The sequence below is a fragment of the Pogoniulus pusillus genome, chromosome 28 (genome assembly GCF_015220805.1).
Source record: "Pogoniulus pusillus isolate bPogPus1 chromosome 28, bPogPus1.pri, whole genome shotgun sequence".
NCBI classification, from domain to species: Eukaryota; Metazoa; Chordata; class Aves; order Piciformes; family Lybiidae; genus Pogoniulus; species Pogoniulus pusillus.
Window position 1 is genome coordinate 16,966,785 of NC_087291.1, and position 16,638 is coordinate 16,983,422.

The following is a 16,638-nucleotide window of genomic DNA, read 5'->3' on the forward strand; positions in this document are numbered from 1 at the left end:
TAAATAGAAGCTAAAGAATCAGAATTAACTAAAGAGAAAGAGAATCAAAATTAACTAAATAGAAGCTAAAGAATCAGAATTAACTGATCAGAAGTTAAAGAATCAGAATTAACTAAACAGAAGCTAAAGAATCAGAAATAACTAAATAGAAGCTAAAGAATCAGAATTAACTAAATAGAAGCTAAAGAATCAGAATTAACTAAATAGAAGCTAAAGAATCAGAATTAACCAAACAGAAGCTAAAGAATCAGAATTAACTGAATAGAAGTTGAAGAATCAGAATTAACCAAACAGAATCAGAATTAACAGATTAGAAATTAAAAGATCAGAAGTAACTAAACAGAAGTTAAAGAATCAGAATTAACTGAATAGAAGTTAAGGGAGTTTCAAGAATCTGAACTACCTAGCTAGAATGTAAAGGATGAGAATCAAATAGGTGCCAATGTGGCCAACTCCACCAAATCACTTGAAGGCAATGTCTCCAGACGCTAACCTCTCCTTTCACTCAGACTATGCAGTCTCGCAGCAATTAAAAGCTACAATCTGCTGCTCTTGCTCTGCACTCCTCTCCCCACCCTCCCAGAGAGAAAAGCACCCAGCAGTGCAGAGAGACATAATTCAAGCCGGGGCACTGTGCTAAGCTTGTTTCTGACACAAATGCCCCATCTGGGCTTTGTAACACAAGATTCTCTTAAAGGCAGCTCCTCCCTTTTTGATCAGTTCTACGATTCACCAGCTTTTCACTTTGTACTGCAAGTTCTAAGAAAGGAAAGGAAGCAATTCCTGATCTCATTTTAAGCTTTGTCCTTTTCCTTTTATCCTCACACAAACTCCTTTGGATTTGTTTTGCCTTCCAGGTGGACAAAAGCAGCTGTGAGGTGCTGGCTTGCTAGCTGGCAAGGTTCTGCTACGCACAAGTTCCTATAGAGAGAGGTGAGCAAAATGATGCAGCAATTTATTGCCAAAACCCCAAAAAGAGAAGTCAGTCAGTACCTTTCTCCTGTACAATATTGCTGCCAGCTGGGTGATGCAGAGGAGATGCCTCGGAGCTGTGCCCGCGTTTGGAAGGAGAGGAGAGTGGAGTGTCCCCCGGGGCGGACGGGGAAAGGACACCTCCTCTGTGCTGCTGTCCTCCTTCTTGGGTCTCAGTTAAGTTGTCGAGTGAGATTGCTGCACTGCTAGCCGCGGGGGAGAGGGAGGAAGCACCAGAATCTGATGCTGGTGAGGATGCTCTCATGCATGAGGGCAGAGGTGCTTTTGAAATGTGCATGGGACTACTGTAAGTGTTGGAGGGCTGTTGGCACAAGAGATTACACAGCAGGTTATACCACTCAGTAACCAAGCAGAGCAAGGTCTACTCTGAACATGCACTTCTTTTAGTCACCATTTAGCCTTCTGCTGGTAGGAAAAGCTTTAGCAACTCAGGCCATTACCTTCTGAGAGCACACGCTGTGGTGTTTATTGGTATTTGGGTTCAGACCTTAGCCAGAACAGGACAAAACAAGGAGTGATTATCACATCAGTTTCCTTAACAGATCAACAGAGAGAGAAATGCACAATCCAGTTCCCTACAGGACTCCTCCACTCTGCACTATAAAGCACAGCCAGATCAGAAAGCTCAGGACTCCTGTTAACAAACCAGCACAACACAACCAGAAGCCCAGGCCTGCAGGCTCGGAGGAGGCTCTCCTGGACTCGCTCATCAGGCAAAGCCATTCGCAGCACACTGGCCACAGAGCAATAAGTACTGCCTGTGCTACACTGACAGGACAAAGACAGAGGAAGAAAGGACTTAGAGGGACAATCCAGCACTCCATGGGAGGCCTGGAAGAGAGGGCAGAGTCCTCACCTTTCGTTCCAGGCTGTCCTCTCCATCAGTTGAACTGATGCTATCGTACAGCCGCGTTCTGGACGGCCTCTGCCGCTTGTTCTTCACTGAAAGCTGAGCTCGAGTCTTCAGAGCCTTGGAGTCCAGCCTCTCTGTTTCTGGCACTGCTTCGTTGAACTCTGTGTGGACACAGGATTTGAAGAAGAATCTTTCACTGCTTTCCCCCAAGACAGGCCCTGCATAGGCAAAGACCTGCACTTTGCACGCTCTGCTTGTCCCTGTACCATCAGAGCTGCTAGAAGTGCACAGCAATAAACCCTTAATAACTTTAGTAACCCACAGTAACCCATGACACTTACTTCAACTTCACAGAGTCATAGAATGGCTTAGGTTGAAAGGGACCTCAGAGGTCAAAGAATGGCTTAGGTTGAAAGGGACCTCAGAGGTCACAGAATGGCTTAGGTTGAAAAGGACCTCAGAGGTCACAGAATGGCTTAGGTTGAAAAGGACCTCAGAGGTCACAGAATGGCTTATGCTGAAAGGGACCTCAGAGGTCACAGAACCATTGAATGGCTTAGGTTGGAAGCAACCTCAGAGATCATCCAACTCCAACCCTCCTGCCATGGGCAGGGACATCTCTCAGCTAGACTCAGCTGCTCGGGGCCTTATCCAATCTGGCCTTGAAAACCTCCAGGGAGGAGGCAGCCACAGCTTCCCTGGGCAGCCTATTCCAGAGTCTCAACTCTCGTACTGAAGAACTTCTTCCTCAGCTCCAGACTAACCCTGCTTTGCCTCAGCTTCAAACTATTTCCCCTTGTCCTGCAGCTGGACACCTTATGCAAAGTCTCTCTCCAGCTTTCCTGGGACTCTCTCTTGGCACTGGAAAAGTAACAACACCTCTGCATTATTCACAGTTTCTTTTCAAGTCTAAAGCATGTCCAAGCTACTCACATCAACACTGATCGTTTACATCAACATAAATCACCACAATTAAATGAAAGAGTATTCCCTGAAAATAACAGTTTCAGAACCAAGAGGAGGCCTTGGGACTTACTTTTAAAATGGTCTTAAAGCTTCAGTGATTGCTTGCTGCTACCCTTCTCAGCCAGGCTGGAGAAAGCTACAGCTAAAGGGGAAGTTAAATGTACTCAGGAGGTGCTCATGTCTACATTTGGTTGAAACAAACCTTGACTTAAGCCATCCAGGCAGGACACCTGCTTAGTGTCTAGATTTTCCACTGGATCTCCTCTAGAAACTTCTCCAAAAGATGTCTGCCTTTCAAAAATGTTGTTGTTGTTGTTGACCTGGCTCCCATTTTGCTTCATCAGCCTGAAAACTTCTGCTTCCAAGTCCTGTATCTGAAAGAAATACAACACAGTGTCACCCATAACACACACACAGAGCACCTGGGTGGGTGCAATCCCAAGCACAGCTCCAGGCTGGGTGGGGAATGGCTGAGAGCAGCCCTGAGGAACAAGCCCTGGGGGTCTGGGGTGAGGAAAAGCTCAACAGGAGCCTGCAGTGTGAGTGCAGCCCAGACACAACCCTGTGCTGGGCTGCAGCAAGAGCAATGTGGGCAGCAGGGCAAGTGAGGGGATTCTGCCCCTTGGCTCTGCTCTCCTCAGACCCCACCTGCACTCCTGGGGGCAGCTCTGGAGCCCCCAGAACAAGCAGCACATGGAAGTGTTTGAGCCAGTCCTGAGGAGGCCACCAAGATGCTCAGAGGGCTGCAGCAGCTCTGCTGTGAGGACAGGCTGAGAGAGTTGGGGCTCTGCAGCCTGGAGAGGAGAAGGCTTTGAGGAGGCCTTGGAGTGGCCTTGCAGTATCTGAAGGGGGCTCCAGGAGGGCTGGGGAGGGACTACTGACAAGGTCTGGGAATGACAGGACGAGGAGGAATGGGTTTGAACTGGCAGAGAGGAGAATACAAAGTAGACGTTAGGAAAGGATTCTTTGCAGTGAGGGTGATGAGACACTGGCACAGGTCGCCCAGGGAGGATGTGGAGCACAGAAGCACCCAGTGTGATGATCTTTGATCTTTGATCACATTGGGTGCTTCTGTGCTCCACAACCTCTCTGGAGGTGTTCAGGACCAGGCTGGATGAGGCCTTGAGTGGCCTGTTCTAGTGGGAAGCGTTTGGCTGAGCTTTGAGCTCCCTTCTAACCTAACCCATTCTATGATTTTTAGAGGTGTTAGCTCTGGTTTTTTCCAGCATACCAGACAGAGCTGCCTCAGTGTGGGAGTAAATTCTACTCACCCGAGCCTGCAAGCCTTGAACCTCCACGAGGTGAGCTTTCTCCAGGTCTTCTAGTTTCTTCCGTTCAGCTTCCTGGCGTTTGATGAAGTCAAGTTCTCTTAGGGGGAAAAAAAACAAACCACCAAACCAAAGATATATTTGCTGTCACCAAAGCAATCAGTTTCAAACAGAAAACAAACCCTTCTGATGCATCTTAAGGTAGGCATCAGAAACATCTGTCCTTAATTTATTGCCAGCCTAATAAGGAGCATAAAACTACGATTAGGACCAAACCTTAAGCAACTGCTTAGCCTGAGTGACTGTGCTAAGTGAAGAAGTGAAAATGGGAAGAGGGATTGATGTGAAGAGAAATAATTGATCTGAAGAGAAACAATCTCAGTTGTTCTGGCTGATAGTCAAAGCAGTGAGATCAAACTCAATTCTTCATCACTTGTAGAAACAAACTTAGCTTGGGCTGTGTTCTGCGGTAGGAAACGGAGGAGTTCTTGCAAGGGCTTGTAGTGAGAGGGAATGGATTGAAGCTTGAGGAGAGCAAATTTAGACTGGAGATTAAGAAGAAATTCTTTGCAGTGAGGTGATGAGACACTGGCACAGGTTGCCCAGGGAGGTTGTGGAGCACAGAATCACCAAATGTGGCACCACTACACTGCTGCCACTAACTATTGCTTCACATATTTCATTGAGTCATTAAATAAAGTCATAGAATCACAGAATCAACCAGGTTGGAAGAGACCTCCAAGATCAGCCAGTCCAACCTAGCACCCAGCCCTCAGCCCTGAGATCAGCCTCCTCTCCTGCAGGCTGCACACCCCCAGCTCCCTCAGCCTCTCCTCACAGGGCTCTGCTCCAGGCCCCTCCCCAGCCTTGCTGCCCTTCTCCAAACACCTTCCAGCACCTCAACACCTCTCTCGAATTGAGAGGCCCAGACTTGGACACAGGACTCAAGGGGTGGCCTGAGCAGTGCTGAGCACAGGGACAGAAGAACCTCCCTTGTCCTGCTGCCCACACTGCTCCTGAGCCAGCCCAGGATGCCATTGGCTCTGCTGCCCAACTGGACACTGCTGCCTCCTCTGCAGCTCCTTTCTGCCAGCACCCCCAGGTACCTTTCTTCCTGGCTGCTCTCAGCCACTCTGTCTCCAGCCTGTAGTGCTGCTTGGGGTTGTTGTGGCCAAAGTGTAGAACCCTGCACTTGGCCTTGTTAAATCTCATCCCATTGGCCTCTGCCCACCCATCCAGCCTGGCCAGGTCCCTCTGCAGGGCTCTCCTACCTTCCAACAGATCCACAGCTGCTCCTAGCTTGGTGTCATCTGCACACTTACTGATGCAGGACTCAATCTCCTGGTCCAGATCATCAATAAAGATATTAAACAGGACTGTGCCCAGCACTGATCCCTGGGGCACACCACTAGTGCCAGCTGCATGTGGCACCATTCACAGAGTTCACCATACAGGTGTTTACTGGTGGGTTTCTTACTCCAAAATACACAACAGACATTTCCCATCCAGCCACTAAGCCATTTGCTGAGGCTGGTGTAGCTGCTTACTTTTGCTGAAAGTCCTTGATCAGTTTCTTTGCCTTGTTGTATTTCTTCTCCAGCGCCTGGTACTGGCTCTGTGTCTCCTTGAGGTGCTCATTCACTGTGTGACACAGGGTCTGTGCCTCAATCCAGTAGCTCTCTAATTTCATCATCCTTTCCTTATTCTCCTCAATGTTCTGCTGGAGTTGGGTCTTCTCCAGTTCCCACCTCACCTTCTCATTCTCGGCAGCCTGCAGCTGAACAAAAGAGCAGAGGTGAACTCAGTAAAAAACTGCTAAGTGCTGCCCAGCAGTTGAGGATTAATTCAGAGGAGGTGCACGGTGGAAATCAGTGAATGAGTAACTGTGTGAGCAGTGAAAAGAACGTTGTAGGTCCATGAAAACAGGCGGATTCTTCCTCACCAAACAAAGCAGAGCCTCTGCCCTGTGTTCGCGGGCTGAAGGAATGTCCCTAGTGGAGTATTCCAACTGCGGGGTTAATCTGCCAGCACTGGGGCTGCCTTTTGCTCTGTGCTCAGGTTGCTCAGGTATTGCAAAGCATTTATCAAGGCTCAGAAAACAAACAGTGGAATTTCTTATTCTGAGGAGCAATCTGATTTCCAGGTTCTGTATTTGATTTAAAAGGAACTTAGAAACCACTAAGGGAAAAAAAACAAACCCAAAACAACTGCATCTAAAGTAACTCCCTGGGGAGGGGTTTAACCCAAACTAGAAACTCTACTGAGTTGTTCTCCCCACGTCTTGCTTTATGCCATCATCTTTGTCCCACAGAGAAGCTGGAGCATAACCCAGAATTTCAATTTGGGTTGTAACCTCAAATCTTTTTTCCATTCAAGCAAGCACAAATGTTTGGATCCAATGCTGAAACTACCCCAGCACTGTGCCAGGGAGAACCTAGGATTAATCTGTCACTGCTGGTTCCTCTAAACTTGCTTGTAAGGAGTTAATAGCAAAAGGAAAGTTTGCTCTTGCTGTTGAAGATTCAAGAAGAGGAAGAATTCTGCTCAACATAGCAGCACTGCTCAACTCTAAAACCAGTGCAGTTCCATTGCTGGTTTCACTATTTGGCACCAGTGAAGCCCAACGACTTTTTCCAAGTCAGGGCTTGGAATGCAAGGCTTCCTCCAAGGAATCCAGGGCTTGGAATGCAAGGCTTCCTCCAAGGAATCCAGGGCTTCCAATCCAGGCTTCCTCGAAGAAGTTTACTGCTGAGTTTATAATCTTAGCTCCTTTGCTCTACTTCTTTTTGTTAGGTGTTTCTGGTAGATTTTAGGCTCCCTGCTTCCCAGTCGCAGCTAGCTGCAGGTTTCAGTGTTTGCTGCAGGATGAGGGTAGGGATGCTCAGCAGCTTCTTTATGTTAGGTCTCAGAATGCAGGACACAAATGAAACCAAACAAAACCGACGCCTTAGCACCCCTCTTTACTTCTCATTTAGCAGAGTCCAGGCAGCTCTGCTGGATTCCTGTTTAGCAGAGTCTAGGCAACTCTCCTGGATTCCTGTTTAGCAGAGTCCAGGCAGCTCTGCTGGATGATAGAGAGGCAGAGAGAAGAACCTGTCTGCAGCTTTATTAGTAGTAACACCTGAACTAGGCACATTTTCTTCAGCTGTAACCACAACACCAGGTAAAAAAATCCAGCAGCAAGAGGCACAGGAAGCCTCGTCCTGCAAATGCATTTGCAGAGATGAATGCTCACTCCCACACATCAAGGCAGTGGGGCTGGGCACAATCCCAAGGCATTGCCCCTGTGTCTCTCTTTGCCAGCCTGCAACTGGAAAGCAGCGCAAGGAGAGATTCCTGAATGCCTTCAGTAAGGCAGGAGCTGCCCTCACGGCACAGACCTGCACTTTGCAGTTGCTTTCAACAATAACATTTGACAATCACGATGCAAAACACAGGGCTGGAGAGAACTAACCACCTGAAATCTGTTCCTGAGGTACAACTTTCTCCTTTTGATCTCCTGCTCCGTAAGGAGGATGTCATTATAAAAGCTGCTATTACTCAATGGCCCAAGTCTCAGCTGGCTGCCCAGCAAGCTTATCTCAGTGCAGAAAAAGGCACAATTCCTCTCTTGCCCTTTCACCCTAACTAGCTACTGACTGGCAGAGAAGGTTCTCTGTTAAACTGGGAAGCTTCTTCCTGTCTAGCATATCACAGCTCACAGGATGTTAGGAGTTGGAAGGGACCCAAAAAGATCATCCAGTCCAACCCCCCTGCCAAAGCAGGACCGCACAATCTAGCCCAGGGCACACAGGAACACATCCAGACAGTGCTGGAGAGGCTCCAGAGAAGGAGACTCCACAGCCTCTCTGGGCAGGCTGTGCCAGTGCTCTGGGACCCTTACAGGAAAGAAGTTCCCCCTTGTGTTGAGGCAGAACTGCTTTTGCTGCAACTTACACCCACTGCTCCTTGTGCTATCTCAGGGAGCAGTAAGCAGAGCCTGTCCCCCCACTCCTGGCCAGCCCTCAGATACTTACAAACATTTATCAAATCCCCTCTCAGTCTTCTCTTCTTCAGTCTAAACAGCCCCAGGTCCCTCAGCCTCTCCTCATCAGGCAGTGCTCCAGTCCCCTCATCATCCTCACACCCTCCACTGGACTCCCTCCAGCAGATCCCTGTCCCTCTTAAACTGGGGAGCCCAAATCTGAACACAGTATTCAAGATGAGGTCTCACCAGGGCAGAATAGAGGGGCAGGAGAACCTCCCTTGATCTGCTGGACACACTCTTCCTAATACACCCCAGGATCCCACTGGCCTTCTTGGCCACCAGGGCACAGTGCTGTGCCATGGGTAACTTGTTAGCCACCAGCACCCCCAGGTCCCTCTCCACAGGGCTGCTCTCCAGCAGTCACCTCCCATCCTGGACTGGGGCAGTTTATTATTGCTCCCCAGGTGCAGGACTCTGCACTTGTCCTTGTTGAACCTCATCTGGTTCCTCTGTGCCCAGCTCTGTCTGTCCAGGTCTCTGTGGATGGCAGCACAGCCTGCAGCTGTGCCAGCCAAGCCTCCCAGCTTGGTGTCAGCAGCAAACCTGCATGCTAAGACAGTTGCAATGATATGAAACTGCACCTTTTCTTCTGTATATAAAAAGTAAGTTCTCTTAAACACCTTTCCATTAATTATGGGGGGCTCAATTATGTAGGAAAAAAGGAATGCAGCCTAAATAGGATATATTAACATCACTGGTAAATAAAACCCTACTAACTAAAACAGGGTCTTTTAGTTGGTAAATAAACCCTATTAACTAAAATTGGGTATTTTAGCTGGTAAATAAACCCCTACTAAGTAAAACAGGGTATTTTAGCTGGTAAATAAACCACTACTAACAAAAATAAGGTATTTCAGCTGGTAAATAAACCACTACTAACAAAAATAAGGTATTTTAGCTGGTAAATAAATCCTTACTAACTAAAATAGGGTATTTTAGCTGGCAAATAAACCCTACTAACTAAAATAGGGTATTTTAGCTGGTAAATAAAACCTTACTAACTAAAATAGGGTATTTTAGCTGGTAAATAAAACCTTACTAACTAAAATAGGGTATTTTAGCTGGCAAATAAACCCTACTAACTAAGATAGGGTATTTTAGCTGGTAAATAAAACCCTACTAACTAAAACAGGGCATTTTAGCTGGTAAATAAAAACACTGCTAACTTAAAGACTGAAATATTCAAACCAAGTAGAACTTGAAAGCCAGAGAAGCTGCATCAGAATTGTGAACCTGGCAATCTGCCATTTAGTCATTCTGATCCCCTCCCCCCCAAAAATGTACCTTCAGCTGGAGCTAGGCAAGTTGGCAGCTCCTCTTAATAGCACCACTTAAGATTTGACTTGAAACTTCGAAGGGAGCACATCCAGCAAGAGGAGATTTAGCTGAGCCATTGTGCTTCTTAATCACCCTTTCATAAGGCTGTTGACTTCTCCACCCACACAGATACACCTCTTCAGCTCTGCTTTTTTTGCACCAGAGGAGCCAAACCCAGCGTGTATTAACCAGATATTGCTTCTTACCTTGGTCTTCAGCTTCTGAATCTCAGCTTCTGTAACTGCGTGTTTGATTTGCAACTAAAACGGAAAAGACAAAACAAACGAGTGAAAGTCAGAGCATTTTGCACGCCTGTGCTGCAAGTCGAATACCTCATTACCGAGCAGAAGGCCTTCCCGAGTGCTGCAGTGCAGTAGATTGTAAATTAAAATGTCTAGCTTGCAAAATGACTCAGTCTGTGCAACCTAATTAAAGATAGGATGCTGGCTAACCACTCATCATTTCACATCAGAACATCCAATCTGTTTAGCAAAACCAAATGTCTGGTGCTTTGGAGGGAAGGGGGGAGGAAAAAAAAGGGGAAGGGAAAAAGAAAGATGTTATCCTGCTGGGCTCTGCTGTGATCTGAGCGTGGAACACGTCCCAGCGCTGCCAGGGAGTCCCACTGCGCTGATTAAAGCAGGCACGGCACAAAAAGCAAATATGGAAAGAAGGGATTTAACAACTCCAGAAGTCAGGGAAACCTTCAGGGAAGATTCCACACGTTTATTTCAAGCGAGGGCCAGAAGAAAACCAGCTCCCCCTAAATACAAAGGTAAAGCGATGCTCTTTCTCCCCCGTGAGCCGTAGCGGCTCTGCTCAAGCCGCCGGAGCTCGATCGAGGGCAGTCCCGCAGGGAAACGGCACCGCAGCGAACCAAACGACTGCGGGGAGGTGAGCGGTGTGCTGCAGGCTGCAGTGCCAAACGACTGCGAGGAGGTGAGCAGTGTGCTGCAGGCTGCAGTGGCAAACCACTGCGAGGAGGTGAGCGGTGTGCTGCAGGCTGCAGTGCCAAACCACTGCGGGGAGGTGAGCGGTGTGCTGCAGGCTGCAGTGCCAAACCACTGCGGGGAGGTGAGCGGTGTGCTGCAGGCTGCAGTGGCAAACCACTGCGAGGAGGTGAGCGGTGTGCTGCAGGCTGCAGTGCCAAACCACTGCGAGGAGGTGAGCAGTGTGCTGCAGGCTGCAGTGCCAAACGACTGCGAGGAGCAGAGAGGGAACGATGGAGTTACTCTAATGAGCATTTGCAAGAGATTACTTGGAGCTTCTGAGCTCCCTCACTCCAGCCTCTCACCTGCAGCTTTCAGAGACTGACACCTGATTTTTTTCTCACCATTCCATTTGTGCTGGCAGTGAAAAATCACATGAGAACCATCTCAAGATGCTGTGGTGCTTAGGCAGTGCTCAGGCCTTCATTTAGTTCTGCCAGCTCGTTGTTTTGGAGTGAGACAAGAACGAGGGGAAGGAAGGACGAGCTACACTTTGCCCCTTTGCAGAGTTCAGAATGACATCAAAAACCCTTAGGCCACCTGCTTGCAGACCATTCCTAGCCCTTCTAAAAGCCCCCAAACCCACCAGCAGCTCATTATTCCAGGCAGACAGACCCCACCTTTTGGGATAAATGACAATCTGCCCGGGGTACAGCTGGTCTGAGCTGTTATTTTCATGCTCTCTTTTATTCAGTTACCCAAAATGAGTACTGAGCACCCAGCCAGATCATTGAATCAATACATGGTACAGCAGCTCTCACTGAGGCAGAAGGAAAAAAGACTTTCTTACTGAGTATCTGTAGCTGACATCTCATCCCCCCCTTTTTTTTTCCCCTCAAAGAACTATCTCTGCTTGCAGAAGAGATGAAAAACACTGCCACATTTACCAGCTAGACTGAACAACAGGCAAGGTCACTTGTCTGGCAAGCAAATTTGGACTGCATCATTAACAATCTTGAAGTCAATTTACTAATAAGGGAGCAAAAATCTCTTACTCCAAGTCCCACATAACGCCAGGAATTCTTGGCAGGTAACTGCTTTGCATTTTTATGTCTCCTAAGCCAACACAAAACTGTGAAGGGCTTCATTTGAACAAAGGCATTCTGAGTACTTTTTGGCACTTTTCCTTTTCAACGAGGTCTTGAAAAGCTGATTAATTTTCTCCAGAACAATGGAACTTTTTCATCAAAAGCTATAGACAGAAAATGGATTGAATTCACCTCTCAATGAATTCATTCATTGGCTTCATCTGCAGAGAAGGTACAAGGGGATGAAAAGGTAGCAAATGGTAAAGCAGTCAGAGCACACTAGGAAAGGAATCATAGAATCAGCCAGCTTGGAAGGGACCTCCAAGATTCTCCAGCCCAATCTAGCACCCAAGGGAATCTAACAGTCTCCATTAACAGAAACTGGAGTCATTATATCTATTTTGCATGTTTATAGTATATATATTATTGTATATAATCACTTCTATTATTTAATACATAATTTTACACGTCTATTTTGGAATCATGGAAGGGTAGAGGTTGGAAGGGACCTCTAGAGATCATCCAGTCCAACTCCCCTGCCAAAATAGGGTCATCTAGGGTAGGTCACACAGAAACACATCCAGATGGGGCTTGAAAGTCTCCAGAGAAGGAGACTCCACAACCCCTTTGGGCAGACTGCTCCAGCACTCTCACATCGAAGTTGATGTGGCAGCTCCTAGGATCTAGTTGGTGCCCACTGCCCCTGTCACAGGACAGCACTGAAAAAAAGCCTGGCCCCTTCTTCCTGACACCCACCCTTCAGCTACTGGTAACCATGCACCAGACAGATCTCTGAGATGAGGGACAGGACTGAGCTGTGAGCACAACAGGAGGGAGGGAAAGCAGCTGAAGATTTTTGCATGCCTGTATGTATTCTGCACCACTACACTGCTGCCACTAACTATTGCTTCACATATTTCATTGAGTCATTAAAGTCATAGAATCACAGAATCAACCAGGTTGGAAGAGACCTCCAAGATCAGCCAGTCCAACCTAGCACCCAGCCCTCAGCCCTGAGATCAGCCTCCTCTGCTGCAGGCTGCACCCCCCCAGCTCCCTCAGCCTCTCCTCACAGGGCTCTGCTCCAGGCCCCTCACAGCTTTGGCGCCCTCCTGTGGACACCTTTCAGTATTGCAACATCTCTCTTGAATTGAGGAGCCCAGAACTGGACACAGCACTCAAGGGGTGGCCTGAGCAGTGCTGAGCACAGGGGCAGAAGAACTTCCCTTGTCCTGCTGCCCACACTGCTCCTGAGCCAGCCCAGGATGCCATTGGCTCTGCTGCCCACCTGGGCACTGCTGCCTCATCTTCAGCTCCTCTCTCCCAGCACCCCCAGCTGCCTCTCTGCCTGGCTGCTCTCAGCTGCTCTGTCCCCAGCCTGCAGCCTGTAGTGCCACAAGCTGTCCTTTCTCCCTACAGATTTTGTCCCTCTTCAGTCACCACAGCTAAAACAAAGCTTCCAGCTCTTTCCCTCAAAGCAGTTAAGGAATCTCAGTCCCAATTTCCCTGTTTTACAGCCAGGGAAAGCAAACCAGCAGAAGTAGAGTGATTCACCCAGCAGTGCCCATCCCTCCCCTGACTCTCATCCCAAATGCAAGGCACTTCAGCTAAGGCTGCTCTCAAAACACACCAGCAGATATTTTTTTTTCATGGCAAAGAGTGAATTCAACTAATTAGGTCAAACTCTTATGCTTAAAGATTATGTCCAACCCCCTTGTTTAATACTTTCATTAATCTCTGGAGTAAGAACAAGAGAGAACAGTTATTCTTTAAACACAATGCCAGAAAAACACTGTGTGGGCCTGTGCAGCGTGATTGTGAACAAGTCCTCCAGTGTTGAAGGAATTCAGGGCAAATACCAAGAAAAATACATGTACTCACTCTGGCAGCCAACAAAATGCAGCTGTGTGCTGTTAGATACAACCAGGGAAACAAAAGTGGAGTGCTTGTAACAGTGGTGCTGCCTGGGATAGAGGAGAAGAGTCCACTCTGGTGCAGGAGCAACTGAGTGCTTCTTCTCAGGCACTCATCTGCACTTCAACTCAAGGACCCCCAAGAGGAGAGCTTCAGCTGAGCTCCTCTGCACCAGTGTTTTGAGGGCATTACAGCAAATAGCTTCAAAGCAGTTGGGACACAGTCAAGTGTGGCAATAGGCCAATGTGCTCAAGCAGAGTTTGGCAGGTAATGCACCCAAAGGTCAGCGCCTTGCTCGTGGCCGCATCGCTGCCTGGTGTGGCCTGGGTGTGCTGGCACAAGCAGAATGGCAGCAACTTCCCTCTGCCTTAGAAAAACTGGCACTGTTTATGATGAAAGCAGAGCCTGGGATTTAGGAATCTGGAGGGAGAAAATCATTTAAGTGCACTAAAAAGCTTTCAGAAAATGATGATGAATAACAGGAACCACCCAAAGGCTGAAAGGGCATCAGCAGCAAGGGGAAAGATTGGTTGCTCATTGATTGCTTTCCATACATTATTCTCACCAGGGAGTAATAACAACATATATTGATAGGAGATGAAGTATCTGGTTTGAGTAGACAAAGGAAGAAGGATAAAAGCAGAGCCTTTGTGTTAAAAAACTCATTTCTGGACCCAGATTCTGCTGCTCAGACCTCCTCTGAGGTTCTGGCTACTTTCAGCCCTTCCATCTTCCTGTCTTTAACAAGAAAACTGTTCTTTATTGGCATCACTCAGCCCTTTGCTGTGGGCTTAGATAAACCCAACTGTCCAATGTGTTTAACTGCAGCAGCTTTCAGGAAAGCTCAGAACTAAAGCACAGCCTAAAATCCAGGAGAAAAGCCTCCCAGCACTTTGGGAAGTTAAGTTACATGAAGTCAGTGACTGCAGTGAACACCATTGACTCGAGATCCAGTTAGCACTGGTGGCTGCTGTACAAACACTGCAACCACACAGCTTGGTAAAACAGCACTTTGCAATGTGCCTACTTCCCCAGCAGAGCTGTCCTGGTCCTTCTAAACCTGTAGCCAAACATAAGACACTGCTGAGATGTTCATAGAATCAAGCAGGTTGGAAGAGACCTCCAAGCTCAGCCAGCCCAACCTAGCACCCAGCCCTGGCCAACCAACCAGACCATGGCACTAAGTGCCCCAGCCAGGCTTGGCTTCAACACCTCCAGGCACAGCCACTCCACCACCTCCCTGTGCAGCCCATTCCAATGCCAATCACTCTCTCTGCCAACAACTTCCTCCTAACTCTCCAACAGCTCCACACTTGCTCTTAGCTTGGTGTCATCTGCAAGTTCACTGCTGCTGGACTCAATCCCCTGGTCCAGATCATCAGTGAAGACACTGAACAGTTGTTGCATTTGCTGTAGGGTTTTCCTCAACACTTTTGATTGAAATCTTAGCACACAAAAAGAAAATAAAACAACCAACAAAAAAAAGCCCACCCCAAAAGGCAGTAATGAATTAACCTGCTTTTTGTCTTCCTGGGCTAAAGTACAAACTAAGTGCTGAGGCTCTGCTGCAAACTCCAGGTGTAAATTAGCCTCCCTCCACGCAGCAGCCACCTGAAAGCTGCTGCTAAAGGAGCTCTGAGGAACAGCCTCACTTCTTTTCAGCACAACTTCTGCAGGGGTTCAAAAGCAGTGAGTGTACAAACAGTCAGAAATCAGCTTTGCCATCTAAGCCCAGTGAGGTGTTTTTGATCTGCCACTTACCTCTTTGAATTTGTGAGCCAGCTTGTTGGTGTCCACGTCGCTGGGGGAGAACATGTCATCGTTCTCAGGGAGGTCGAACACTTCGATGGCCATGTCACCTCCTGGAAGGACAGGTCCCATGTCTTCATCTTCTTCATCTGTAGCATATTCCCCTGTCTTAATTTTACAGCATTTAAGAAATTCCAGTTATCCTCCTGTTATTAGGCAGAGGCTGTTCAAAGAGCAACAAAGCTGCTCTGCGGACGCAGAATCCCACAAAGCAGCTTCTCTTTTCTCTTTAGCTCCACTACTTAACAAGTTCTACCAGGCAAACTGCAACTCCACAGCAGCATTTCAGAACAGTAAGAGAGAGGAGAAAATGTTGTCTTAAGCACAAAGAATTTAGTGCTTTTAGTCTTTTGTAAAGCTCTCTACTTAAGGAAGTCGTTCTCCAGTGATATCCTCCGTGCTGCATTTGACACTCCATTGGCTTTGCTCTGCGACAACTGCTTCATGGCAGAAAAGTCACAGCCACACAGGGAGGCAAGAGCAGGAAAAAGAGCTTGAGGGTCAGGGACAAGTTCAGAGGCTAAAACTGGAGTTTAGTGATTTGCACCCTGAACAAGGAGCTGCTCCAAGCTACAAACAGAAAATGCAGGTGGCCCTTGGGCTGCTAAACTGTGACACGTCAGCGACTTGCTGACAAAACAGCACTTAAACAACTCTAAATCAGCATTCCAAGGTCAAACAAAACTATAGCACTGAAAAGGACTGCAATGTTCAGTTCACCTGGGGTGATTCTGTGCTCCACAACCTCCCTGGGCAACCTGTGCCAGTGTCTCACCACCCTCACTGCAAAGAACCCTTTCCTAACATCCACTTTCAATCTCCCCTCCTCGTCCTGTCATTCCCAGACCTTGTCAGTAGTCCCTCCCCAGCCCTCCTCTAGCCCACTTCAGATCCTGGAAGGCCACTCCAAGGTCTCCTCAAAGCCTTCTCCTCTCCAGGCTGCAGAGCCCCAACTCTCTCAGCCTGTCCTCACAGCAGAGCTCCTGCAGCCCTCTGAGCATCTTGGTGGCCTCCTCTGGACTGGCTCCAACACTTCCATGTCCTGCTTGTGCTGGGGGCTCCAGAACTGCCCCCAGGACTGCAGGTGGGGTCTGAGGAGAGCAGAGCCAAGGGGCAGAATCCCCTCCCTTGCCCTGTACCCACACTGCTCTTGCTGCAGCCCAGCACAGGGTTGTGTCTGGGCTGCACTCACACTGCAGGCTCCTGTTGAGCTTTTCCTCACTCCATTTCTTTTCATCAACCAATTTCTTCATGAAAAAAAACCCAAACCCCAAACAACCTGGCAGGCCCTGCAGCACTGGCAAAGAAATCTATGAAGCATGCAAAGAGGAGGCAGAAACAGGATGGTTAAGGAGCAAACTCATGCCCAGTACATGTCAGCCCCCACCCCTGGCCCAGGTCCACAAGTGTTTTAAGGGAATATACTCATTTAGTGCTGAATCCTCATTATGGTAGAACAGACCAGAGGAGTTTA

General features: G+C 48.0%; 1 protein-coding gene across 7 annotated transcripts in view; it reads right to left on the reverse strand.

Moving 5' to 3' along the window:
* The window catches only part of PPP1R9A (protein phosphatase 1 regulatory subunit 9A), a 133,777-nt gene that overhangs the window by 14,958 nt on the left and 102,181 nt on the right, over positions 1-16,638 (reverse strand). For 5 of the 7 annotated variants that reach the window (XM_064167053.1, XM_064167054.1, XM_064167055.1 and 2 more), the window contains exons 7-13: positions 15,117-15,272; positions 9,631-9,684; positions 5,628-5,857; positions 4,084-4,180; positions 3,015-3,186; positions 1,850-2,007; positions 994-1,294 (exon numbers count right to left, since the gene is read on the reverse strand). In XM_064167053.1, the coding sequence (XP_064023123.1) occupies positions 994-1,294; positions 1,850-2,007; positions 3,015-3,186; positions 4,084-4,180; positions 5,628-5,857; positions 9,631-9,684; positions 15,117-15,272 (1,168 nt within the window). The remainder of the gene's footprint in view (positions 1-993; positions 1,295-1,849; positions 2,008-3,014; positions 3,187-4,083; positions 4,181-5,627; positions 5,858-9,630; positions 9,685-15,116; positions 15,273-16,638) is intronic. The other 2 variants (XM_064167057.1, XM_064167056.1) reach the window with 1 other exon arrangement.